Source organism: Rattus norvegicus, chromosome 12, assembly GCF_036323735.1.
Source record: "Rattus norvegicus strain BN/NHsdMcwi chromosome 12, GRCr8, whole genome shotgun sequence".
NCBI classification, from domain to species: Eukaryota; Metazoa; Chordata; class Mammalia; order Rodentia; family Muridae; genus Rattus; species Rattus norvegicus.
Genome location: NC_086030.1, coordinates 25,236,408 through 25,248,356, shown reverse-complemented (window position 1 = coordinate 25,248,356; position 11,949 = coordinate 25,236,408). Strand labels below are relative to the sequence as shown.

Below are 11,949 nucleotides of genomic sequence, written 5' to 3'. Positions count from 1 at the left end.
GTCTGCATATTCTCTATTTTTATTATTTTTTAAAAACACATTTACCTGTTTATATATCAAAAGTGAAAACAAACAAACAAAGGCATATGTACCCCACAAAATTCAAGACCATGTGACCCCACATTTGGGGCCCCTGTGGGTACACGGTGTATGGTTATCCAGTGCATAATGAAATGAGAGAGAAAGAGGGAGAGGGAGAAAAGCTAAAACACACACACACACAAAAAAAAAGAAAATGATTATTTTTTTCCGGTGGAGATGTAACGGATGCAGAGCGGCCCGCTATGAAATTAGATTCACGTTACCTTCCTGTGCAGTTTTTCAGTAAATTGGTTTTCTGATCATACCCCCAGCTAGGAAGCTTTCAAAAAAGATTATCTAACTAAGGTGGTTGACCAGGAGCTGGCTGTTTCTTTCATCCTCACCCCCCCCCCCCCCCCCACGTGTCCACTGCTCACTTACAGCAGCCGGAAATGACACATTGAAGTGAGTCACCAGTGCAGCTGAGTCACCCAGTAATTGGAGAAAGTTCTGTCCTGTTAGGTCACACAGCCCCCTTTCCCACTCGGCTTCTGAATGTATTGGAAAAATTTGAAACCACTTTGCCCTCTCTCAAACATCTCTCTCTCTCTCTCTCTCTCTCTCTCTCTCTCTCTCTCTCTCTCTCTCTCTCTCTCTCTCTCTCTTTCTCTCTCTCTCTCTCCCACCTAATCTTTTTCCCCCTTCCTTTACCGTGGGCTGCCAAGCATCACCTTGGCAAGATCCCTAAGGAAAAGAGCCACGGGGGAGGATGCGGGGGAGGGATGGGGCAAGGGCGTGTTCGGCTGCCACTAGGCGGCAGTGTGAGCCCCGACGCCGGGCCACCCGGAGGGGCGGGTTTGTGGAGTGATGCCTCCCTGACATACAGGGATACAGACCCCAAATGGGACACCATATGCCATGGTTTAAATAAAAGGCTTTCTCCTTAATAGTGCTTCTTCTCCCCAACAAACGTATAAGATAAACAAGATAAATATTCAATCACACCCCTGGAATCTCCCCAGGACCCCTCTCCCCTCACAGGGAGACCCAGGATAAAGAGCAAGGCACGTGCACATCTGACCTTTCTTTCACGCTTTCAAAATGAGAAAAGTTTGTGGGTCGAAAAAAGCTGTAAACAAGTCATCTACACTCTGAAATAACACAAGCGCGCTGTCAGGGAAGGGAGGGCAGGACGGGAGCTGGGAGAAGGCTTGATATCGGGCGATCATTCGATCTGTCTATCTGCTGCCCCTTGGGGATGGGCAAGGTGTTCATTTCCACAGTGGACCTTGAGATAGGACAGTGCTTCTTCCTTTGGCCTGGGTCATCCTTCATAGCAATGGAGGACGATACAAGAGGTACCCAGAGTGTGACTGGAACACAAAAGACTTTGCTGAGTGAAGGCGTAGTGGGTTGGCCCTGCTGGGGCCTTGGTGGGAACTGGGTCCAAAGGCTGAATGCTGGGCAGATCCAGATTCTGTGAGTTCTATGGTTGGATGAGACCTTAGTAAGATAGGTCCCTAGTGAGGGAGTTAGACTCTTTCCTCTTCGAGAGTCTGAGGTCTGGGAGGCTGGTTGGAAAGATTTACCAGTGCCGGGGTAAGAAAGAAAGGCCTTCTCTTTCTCCCCAAAGAGTCCTTAAAACAATTCTTTTCTTCAGAGTCTCTGCTTATAACACGTCCAGTTTTGTCCCAAAGGAAGGCTTCTCATCCCACTCTCAAGGCTCCATCAGCTGGCCCATGAAGAGGATTGTCTCTGAGGACAGAAGAAGCATGACAGTTGAGAACTGAGCTCTAAGGAGGTGAGTGAGTTGCCAGGGGTCACAGCTTCCCCGGTGACTAAGTTAGGACTGGGGTCCTGGCACTGCGTGGGCTGTGACAGAGTGCTCAGGAAGGAACGGAGCTGAGTTTCTGAACCTTTGCAGAGTCCCTAGGGGCTTGGGGGATGTCTACATGGTGGGCAGGTATATAATAATTTTCCTAGTACAGCCTTGAGGACAGGAGAATGCTATAGGGTTCTGCTCACCTGTTGGATTGTGCCGAACCACAAAGAGAAAGGATCGGTCTAAAACCATCTCCGTGGGGGCCATGCGGGCTGAGACTAGAATGGCTGAAAGAAAAGAGACAATATGTTAGGGTTGGGGGATATTATCACTGGAGTGATCCCAGGAGATCTAGTGACACCAGTCTATCAGACAGCAGCATTGCGAGATGACTTTCAGGTGGCTTAAAAGAAACTAGTAGTGGGGAATGGAACCCAGAGCTTCCGGCATGCTAGAGCAAGAGTATTATGGCTGAGCCCCGCCCCTAGCCCATCACTGGGGGATTCTAGGCAGGGGCTCTACCACTGAGCCATGCCCCAGCCCCTCACTGGGGGATTCTAGGTAGGGGCTCTACCACTAAGCCACGCCCCCAGCCTCTCATATCTCCCTGTCCTTGGTTTTTCAGGACCCTGCGTTTTTGAACCTGCATCCTTCTGCCTCAGCTTCCTGAGGATGTACCACTGTGCTTGGCTTCAGGCTTTCTTTGTTCCTGGACATTGGCTCTAAAGTTTTGAGACTTCCTCTGAGCCCCAGTTTTCCATCAGTCATAAACATATTTAGGGCTCACCGCTAAGCACATCCTTTAAGTTCACTCCCACTGTGACAACACCTCGGGCTTTCTTTGGGGGTCCTCATCATATACTGGGATCTCAAGAGCCATAGATGAGGGAGCAGAGTTGCAGGGGAAGTGGATCCATTTTCCACTGAGAAATGGGTTTGGGAAAGGGTGCAGACTGGGCTGGCACTAGCTTTCCTGTGGGGGTTGGGGGTGGTGGTAGTGACTGTCATCCCAGGAGGTGGGCGGACACGGGCAGAGCCACACTCACCTGTGGAGGAAGACGCCACTGTGCCGCTCTCGTTCACCTCGATCTTGACCTTTTGTAGTGCTTGTGCTACAGAGAGCTGCTCTTGGTCTGAAATAGAGCGGGACCCAAAGGACAGATTAGCCTCCACTCTATCCTCTGAGGGAAACCTTGACTCATGGAATCAAGAAAATGAGGGGGATCGCCTCTCACCGGAAAGACTTGTGAAGTCGGCCTGGGTTGAGCTGAAGATGTCAGTCATGCCCAGCTTCTCCAGGGGCCCTCTGAGGTCCACTTCAGTCTCCAGAGAGAACCTATGGGCAGGAACAGGGGACAGTGTTAGTTTGGCTCTCACATGCTGCTTCTCCCAGGACCTTCGGATCTCTTCTAGGACAATGGGACATGAGCATGAAGGAAAGAGGTCTGCCTTTTTGTTTTGTCTTGACACTGAATCTCATGTAGCCCAGGCTAGCCCCAAATTCCTTAATGCATCCAAAGATGATTTTGATCCTCCTGCCTCTATGTCCTGAGTGCTAGAATTTACAGGTGTATGCCACCGTGCTGGTTTATATAGCCCTGGGGTTGAACCCGGGGCTTTGAACAAATCAGGCAAGCACTCTACACAGCTCAATTATACCCACCCCAGCCCTGACCTTGAACTTCTGATCCTCCTACCTCCACCCCCTAGTACGGCATTAGAAGTCTTTGAAACTTCATTTGGCTAGGAGGTCTGGCCTATTTTTCCTCCTTGCCAGAAACTTCTAATATTAATGAACATTGTTCAATCTTTCCGCCCCCTCGAATCCGTGACTAATGGCTTTCCTCAAATATGACAGTAGTTTTAACATAATTGTATTCCGTTTGACTGCAGGAGGGGACAGGTTCACATTCTCCCTCTCGAGGGTGTAGGAGCTAACTGTGGTCTGCAGGCTGCTTTTGAGCGCACGCAGAATGAGACTTTGGGGGGCCCCCCTCTGCTTCCCACCAGGGCATGACTCATTATCTTCATCTTGATGAGAGAGAAAGACAGTAGCAGAAGGTCAGTCTCTAAAGCAACTCAATTCTCCTCTGTCTCCAAGCCTGGCATTTTAGCATCTGGGAGTTTAGGGGGAAGCCTGGGCCGGGAGCTTCCCTGTAATTCTGGAATTACCCGACCACAGCCCTCTCCACCCCTTTTGATTCTGCAGAAGGATTAGGGGAAAGAGAAAAAAGAAAAGAAAAATTTGTTTTTGGAAGTCTCCTCTGCCTCTGGGAATTGATGCCTTTCATTGTTTGTGGGTGGGGGAAGGAGGGGGTGGGCGGTTGAGATTGGAGACATTTACAAATGAGTGTAGAACGATTCAGAGGCCCCCCTTCTTTCTCTAGCTCCTCTTTGGGCTGATCTTTTTTAAAGATGGGGTCTTGTGTGATCCAGTAGAACAAGGATGACCTTGAACTCCCGTCCCGCCCCCTAGTGATGAGATTAGGGATTGTAGCTGTGTACCATCATTACTGGTTCACGTGGTGCTGGGGGGATTAGGGCTCTGTGCACGTGAGGGAAGAACCCCGACAACTCCAGCTCTTTCCCTGACAGCCCCCTATCCCTTATGAGATAGGGTCTTGCTGTATCTAACCCAGGTTGGCCTTGAACTCATTATCCTCTTGGGCTAGGATTACGAGTTTGTACCACCATGACTGGCCTATGTAGTATTGCATTTGAACGCTAGCCCAGCATGCATGAACTAACTAAGCTACATCTTCAGCAATCTTGCAGTCTGATACTGGGGTTAGAGGCTTGTGCCACTCCCCTCTACTTTGGTTGATTCTTACTGAGTATTCTGTGCATGGTCTATGTGGGACGTGTTTCTCCAACAGTAGAAACAGGCACAAGGATGATGAAATTAGAAACCATAATCAAAGCCAGGCTAGGAGGTTTCCCATCAGCCTCCCACGCATGTCCCTTCCCTGTGGGCATTACCCATCTGGGAAACTCCCCAAGGGGACAGTGGCTTTAGGAGGGGTGGTGGGTGTCGGGATTAGGGCGTTGGCGAATGGGACGGCTTACTTAGGCAGGATGAGGAGGCGGGGCAGCCTGGTCATGTTGCTCTTCCATTGTCTGATGAGCTCAGCGTCCAAAATGTTGGTGATGGCGGAGAGGGGCACATCTTTTTCAAAGGGTGCTGCAATGAACATGCTGAGGGTTTCGCCGTGGTAGGGCAGTTCCAGGATGTCGTACTCGTGCCCATCCGGAGTGGTGAACTCAGCTGGGGAGATACCAAGATGGCGGCGCCTTGGAGTCGGCTCTGACTCATGTGGCTGTCTTCCCAGCTTTCCCTGCTTCTCTCCCCTTCTCTCCTTCTAGAAGGTCAGGCTCTACATCCCGTTCAAAGGCTCTCTTCTCCTCTCTTTTCTGAACTAGCAATGTAGACGACCGAGGACTTATCCACCGTAACTGGTTTATGAGCTGAGCATGGACCCCAGGGCTTCACTAAGACTGGTGAGCGTTCTCCTTAAGCCACATCCCCACCCTTCCTGCCTACTTTCTCCCTCTTGATCTTCATTATTTTCTGTCTGACTCCAGCCACTAACTCGTTCTCATGCTCACCCAACTCCTGCACAGCCTTACCCTAGCTGGGCTCCTTGGCCCTAGATAATCACACTAGAGAGACCTTAAGAGAAGAGACAGGCTCAAGGGTCTGTTGAGCCGATGTGGGTCTGGCAGACTATCTAAATTTCAAGAAGAAACTGTTCCTCCCCTCTCCCCTACTTGAACTATCTCAGTATCTCCTGCTTGGTACGTCTTTGTAATAACTTGGGTGTGTCCACCTCCTCTGCTGCCGTCCTCCCTCCCTCGTGCCCAGGGTCTGTAGTTGTGAGAGGTGGGGTCTGGGGATCTTGGACTCACTGTAGTTGAACTTGTTGTTCTGAGCCATCATGGGCACGGAGATGGTGCTACCATCAGACTTGTGGAACAGGCGCTGGTGGGTGCTGGCCTCTAAGAAGGGGGTCTTCCATTGGCCGTTGAAATAGAGGGCGTTCACCAGCACCAGGCGTGTCAGCTCATTTACAGCCCCCTTGGCCAGTAAGTCACTGATCATACCTAAGGAAAAGCAAGGCGATCAAGAAGCGCAATGGGTTTTAAGCATCTGAGATGTTTTCCCTTCCGTTCCCAGCTCTTAAATGGATGTATGGTGAAGGGACACAAAGAACTGTGACGCTTAAGTAGAACAAAAGGGATGCCTTTCAGCCCTCCCTCCTTTTCTCCCTCTTACTCCCTATTCCCCTCCTTCCCTCCCTTCTACCCCCCCAACCCCCCTTTTATAGTCCAGCCTAGTCCAATGTTCACTTTGCAGCCTAGGGTGGCCTTGAGTTCATGATAATCCTCCTGCCTCAGCTTCCTAAGAGCTGGGATGATAGGCCTGAGCCACAGCCCTGGCTTCAGCACGTTTTCCTTGGCTCTGGGATCCATTTTAGTATCAGAATTAGAAAGCTCCGTCTTGGGGTTGGGGATTTAGCTCAGTGGTAGAGTGCTTGCCTAGGCCCTGAGTTCGGTCCCCAGCTCCGGAAAAAAAAAGAACCAAAAAAAAAAAAAAAAAAAGAGAGAAAGCTCCGACTTCCCTTGTCTCTTCTTTTCTTTTGCCCCCCCACCCCCACCCCCCATACAGTTACTGACGTTCTTATTGTCAGTGATGCCTTTCATGTTGATTTTGGTTTTGTTTATTTATTTTAAAGGTTATTACTATTGTGGGGGGTGGGCGGGAGGTATAAAGTCCGTGGGTGGGGGCGTGCACGCCAAGCGGAGGTCAGAGGGCAACTTATGTGGAACTGATTCTCTCCTTCCACATTTCTGTGGCTTCCAGGAATCAAATTCAGATCACCAGGCTCTACAGTAAGAGCCAGTACCCATGGAGCCACCTCGCTGGTCCTGGTGGGTTTGGGTTAGGTTTTGTATTGTTTGTTTGGTTTGTGGGGCAGCTATTGTACTGCAACTGTCTTGAGTTGGTTGGTTTTGTCCCTGTGCTCTTTTACTTTTCTTTTGCAGGGGTGTGGGGGGGGGAGGGTAGCAGGATCTTGCTATGTAGTTCGGGCTAACCCCAAACTCATGACTGTCCTGCAGATATGACCCATTACACCCAGCACTGTGTGGCTTTATAACAAAGCCTTACCAAGATAAACACAGTTTTGGGTTACAGCTCAGTGGTAGAGTCCCTGCCTAGAATCCCCCAGGGAGGGGCTGGGGGCGTGGCTCAGTGGTAGAGTCCCTGCCTAGAATCCCCCAGTGAGGGGCTGGGGGCGTGGCTCAGTGGGAGAGCACCTGCCTAGAATCCTCCAGGGAGGGACTGGGGGCGTGGCTCAGTGGTAGTGTAGATTACCCAGCATGCATGAGGCCCTGGCTCTGAGCATCCTCAGCACCATAGCACAAACATTAGCCATTTTGCTTTGTTTTGTGAGGCATTTGTCTTTTATCCCCAAAGACAAAGCTGTAAGGGAGAGCCGGAGATATGTGAATTTGACACCAAGTTCCCCTCCTCTGCTCCCTTCCCTTGGGATGGGCCTGCTTTCCTTGAGGCCTACCTTTGGTGTGCCTCTCCACCCAGTCGTTGATGATGAATCTGGCTCTTTCCATCTCTGAGAAGTCCACCTGCTTCACCGTGGTCCGGAAGAGCTTGAAGAAGTGGGGCATGAAGCCCTGGACCAGCTCTAGGTCCCGCTGGACAAAGATGGCGTCCGCAGTACTGATCTCATTCTTGTTCCATGACCCCATGAGCTCCTTGGAGAGCTTTCGGAGGGCAGGAGCTGTGCCCCTCTCTGCAGAGATATCAGGACAGGATCCATTAGCCTCGTGTTGAGCCAAGGGCTTCCAGCTGGGCCAGGTTTCCCAAGGAGCACCCTACCCCTGTCCAGGCACATGTGGCTCTTCCAATGCTCTGAGTGCTGGGACTAAAGATGTGCACTGCCATGCCTGACTGTCTCCCATTCTTTCCTCTCCTCTTCCTTCCTTCTTCTCTTCTCCCCACCCCTCCCTGAGGAGACTCTCACAGTGTAAGCCAGACTGCTTCACCAGTCACTATAGAGTCCTAGATGTCTTGGAAGCTAACAGGAAATCTCTTGCCTTAGCCTCTCCTGTACTGGGATTAGGGGTGTGTTCTACCACAGTCAGCCCTCAAACTGTACTGTTTTTGTGCTTCCTTTTCCAAAGTCTCAGCTCCCAATCTTTTCTTTGCATTTGAATATCCTGTTCTTAAATTATAAACTTTAGTTTGCTTCTTCCCCACACCCCCTTATCCTTATAACAATCCCTCTAACGGCCTCACAACTGCTGGGAATCCTGGCACGAGACACTCTGCCTGGCTTCCTCTTCTATTTGGTTTTGTGACAGGGTCTTGCTCTATAGCTCAGCCTGGAGTGGAGCTTGCTATGTAGCCTAGGCTGGCCTTGACTTCATAACCAACCTCTCTTAGCCTCTTAAGCGCAATTACAGGCACTACCACCGTACCTAGCTAGGTTGGTCTTATATCAATGGCATTATCGAGTAATTCATATTCATAATCCTATTACATATTTACTCAGCCCTGGGTGGGAAACATTCTTGTTCCCTATTTCATAGGTAATAAAACCAAGGTTTACAAGAGTTGAGACCATGTGTTTTGTTTTGCCCCCTCCCTTATTTTTTTTTTTAAAGGTCTCACGTAATCTAGGCTGGCGCTGAACTCGATACTTAGCCAAGTATGAGCTTGAACACCTGACCCTTCTGCCTCCACTTCCCAAAGAACGTGGTCACGGTTCTACATCACCATTTCCAGTTTCACTCTATTTGGGAATGGAGCCCAGGCCTTTGTGCATGCTAGGCAAACTATATCCCAGCACCAGGCTCACATGAGTTGAACCCGCTGGCTGGTACAAGTCAAGGTCAACTGACCCAATAGTGGGAGAGAAAATGGGTGGTCTCTGGGCTGTGGCTGGACGTGAGTAGACTTGGTGATGTTGCAGCAGCTTTCCCTGCCTTCTCTGTTTGCTCTGGACCCTGGTCTGTGAGCACATCTTTACTTTCTCGCCTGTCTCCCTCTCACCCGTCTCCCTCTCGCCCATCTCTTACCACTGATATTGAATCCCATAGCATCTTGGATCTGCTGCCGGGTTTTCCCTGCTGTGGTCAGCTGCAGCATAGCCAGCACCGAGGACACGCCGTAGGGAGAGAAGACCACATTTCGGTCTTTGGAGGCCTGGACCACATGCTGAAACACTTTTACTCCGAAGTTGGTGGCCTGCTGGGCTGTATGGGACTCTGGAAGGGGTGAAGCGAACCCTTTCCCAAAGACCAGAACCAGGCCCAGGGTGAGGCAAGTGAGGGCTGAAGACATCTGCATCCTAGGATAAATAGAAGAGAATCCAATAAGGAGATCCTTCTGGAAGACTGTCCAGAAGGGGATATGTTGCTCCTCAGTCGTGGACTGGGCTCTCTGTGTTTGCCTCTAGCCTGTAAGAGTCCAGTCTGGTTAAGTTCACATTCATTAAGACCCCATAATGCAATTGGATAATGAGCTCATCTCCTTCTACCTCCACACAATTCTTTTAATTTTTTTCTGAGAGTCTTGTTTGCTACATAATCAGGGCTGGTCTTGAACTCAGGACACTCCTGTTTCGCTTCTCCCAAATGCTGTGATTACAGGCATGAATTACTGCCCATAGATGCTATTTGATTTTTAACATAAGCTGTCCTCATTTTTTTTTAACCTGAGTGAATCTTAGAAAAACTCCTCCTGTGCGTCTCCCGTCCCTTCCGTGGGGCTCAGAGACCTTTGGACAGTGACGACTTTTGGCTTAAAATGGGAGCTGACCCCTGAAAGTTGTTTCCTGATTTTCACACTTGAACACGAATATTTGTGTGATACACGAATTTGCACACACACATACATACACATATAAATGCAACTTTCTTTTTAAAAGTAAAGCCCCGGGCTGGAGAGATGGCTCAGCGGTTAAGAGCACCCGATTACTCTTCCAGAGGTCCTGAGTTCAATTCCCAGCAACCACATGGTGGCTTACAACCATCTGTAAAGAGATCCGATGCCCTCTTCTGGTGTATCTGAAGGCAGCTACAGTGTACTTATATATAATAAATAAATAAATCTTTAAAAGTAAAGCCCCTTTGCTAAATTGATAAAGGGGAGGTTTGCTGGAGAGTGACTGAAAGACAATGTGTTCGCTTCTGGGATACAGGGTTGGAAACGCAGTTTGACCATCTTTCTCGACCACCTGTGGTCCTGGTTGGGCTAGGGCGGACTGCAGAGTTCCAGAAAAGAGTGGAAGGGAACCGAGGGAAAACGAGGGTGACAGACGGAGACCTCTGGGAAGGGATGTTTCCTACTTTCATTTAAAGCCTAAGGTGAGAGAGAGAGAAAGCTTGCTTTTCTCCTACCTGGAGCTTTCGGAAGTGCCTTGTGATTGGCTCTTGTTGGCTGTCGCTCAGCTGTGGTTGGCTGTGTGCTGCGGGAGGCGGGTGTGCAGCGTTCCTCCTTCACAAAGCTCTCGGGGATCTGCAGCAGCCTGATCCAGCTGTGCTCTGTCCCTGGCTGCAGGCTCCCTTTATACCAGATGTGGGCCGGAAATAGATGAACTCATGTTCCAGCCCCACCCACCTTCTAACTCTGGAAATGTCTGGGCTGCTCGCCCGCCCTGCCCCCTCTCTCCTTCCCTCCCTCCCAGTAACTTGCTGGGACACGTGTGTGTACGTGTGTGAGAGGGCATGGGGGATAATTGAGCAAATCCTGATTGCCTTGACTGGAACATCTCTGTCCCTTTGCCTTTGGCTGGTCGGTCGTCTAGACCCTTGGCGGTACCACAGAGCCTACAGTGCCTGGTGTTTGGGACTCCCTTCCTTGAGCCTCAGCCTGTGGCAACATGACCCTCTGTCCTTTGGAGACAGCCATCACAGAGAAGCTATGGACCCTGCCAGTACTGTCTACCCCTTGTTCACCGTCGGCCTATATCCAGGAAAAGTTGGCTTGGCTTTCTCTTGGGTTTCTGCCCAGTGCCAGAGGGCACGAAATGTGCCCTGTGATTGTCTGAGTTCTGGTTCCTCTTGGACTTAAGCCCAATAGAGAACTTCAAGTCCTTTCCTCCTCCCTCCATGTGCCCGCCAGGCCTTCGGTGAAGCACCTCTGACTCCCCACATGGGGCCAGACTCTCCTGGTGCCCTGAGGGCTCGCTCTTTGTGTCAATAACCTTGTGTGGCTGGGTTTTGAGGTGTACTGGGTGGGGCGCTGGTGGCTGGATTGGACCAGACTTTTCCACAAATGAGCACAGGGGTTACCACAGAAAGCTTTGTCAAGGAGCAAGGACCAGTAGAGCAGCCTAGGATGACTGAGACAGAAAGAGGTGTTTTCTTACGATTTTATTTTATCCTTCATTCGTTTGTTCATTCGTTTTTGTTTGTTTAGCTAGAGTATTCATTATGTAGTCCTGGCTAGCCTGGAACTCAAGCTGGAGCTCTGGCTGGCTTCCAACTCACAGAGGTCGGCCTGCTTCTGCCTCCTGAGTGCTGGCATCAGAGGTGTGTACCGCCGTGCCCCGCTTTCTTCTTACGTTTTAATTACGTGCGCGGTGTGTGTGTGTGTGTGTGTGTGTGTGTGTGTGTGTCCACTTGTGGGTGTGTGCATGTGAAAGCTGGAAAGTGTCAGATTCCCTGGAGCTGGAGTTACAGGCAGTCATGTCATTCGTTGTGGGTGTTGGGAATAGAATTTAGGTCCTCTGCAAGAACAGTGTGTGCTTTCAAGGGTTGAGCCATCTCTCTAGACCCCAGAGGATGTTTCTTCTCCTCTGGACTGGAGCCACAGGGCCAGGGATAGAAAGAACACACACACACACACACACACACACACACACACACACACACACACACGTAGTATGTACGCATGTAGTATGTATGCGTGTAGTATGTATGTGTGTAGTATGTGTGTAGTATGTATGTAGTATGTATGATATATATATATATATATATATATATATATATATATATATATATCATAGTGGGATTCTGTTCTTAGACCTGTGGAGGAAGAATGACTGAAGAGTTTTTTGTGGTTTTTGGACAATCTCATGGGT

General features: G+C 49.9%; 1 protein-coding gene across 1 annotated transcript; it reads right to left on the bottom strand.

Annotated features, from left to right (window-relative positions):
- Positions 1–10,380, bottom strand: Serpine1 (serpin family E member 1). The gene is given in 9 exon segments (NM_012620.2): positions 1–1,776; positions 2,047–2,130; positions 2,890–2,976; positions 3,079–3,179; positions 4,910–5,108; positions 5,750–5,944; positions 7,420–7,653; positions 8,942–9,213; positions 10,265–10,380. Coding segments are annotated over 8 exon segments (1,209 nt in total). The 5' UTR covers position 9,213; positions 10,265–10,380; the 3' UTR covers positions 1–1,738.
- Positions 10,381–11,949: the final 1,569 nt, after the last annotated feature.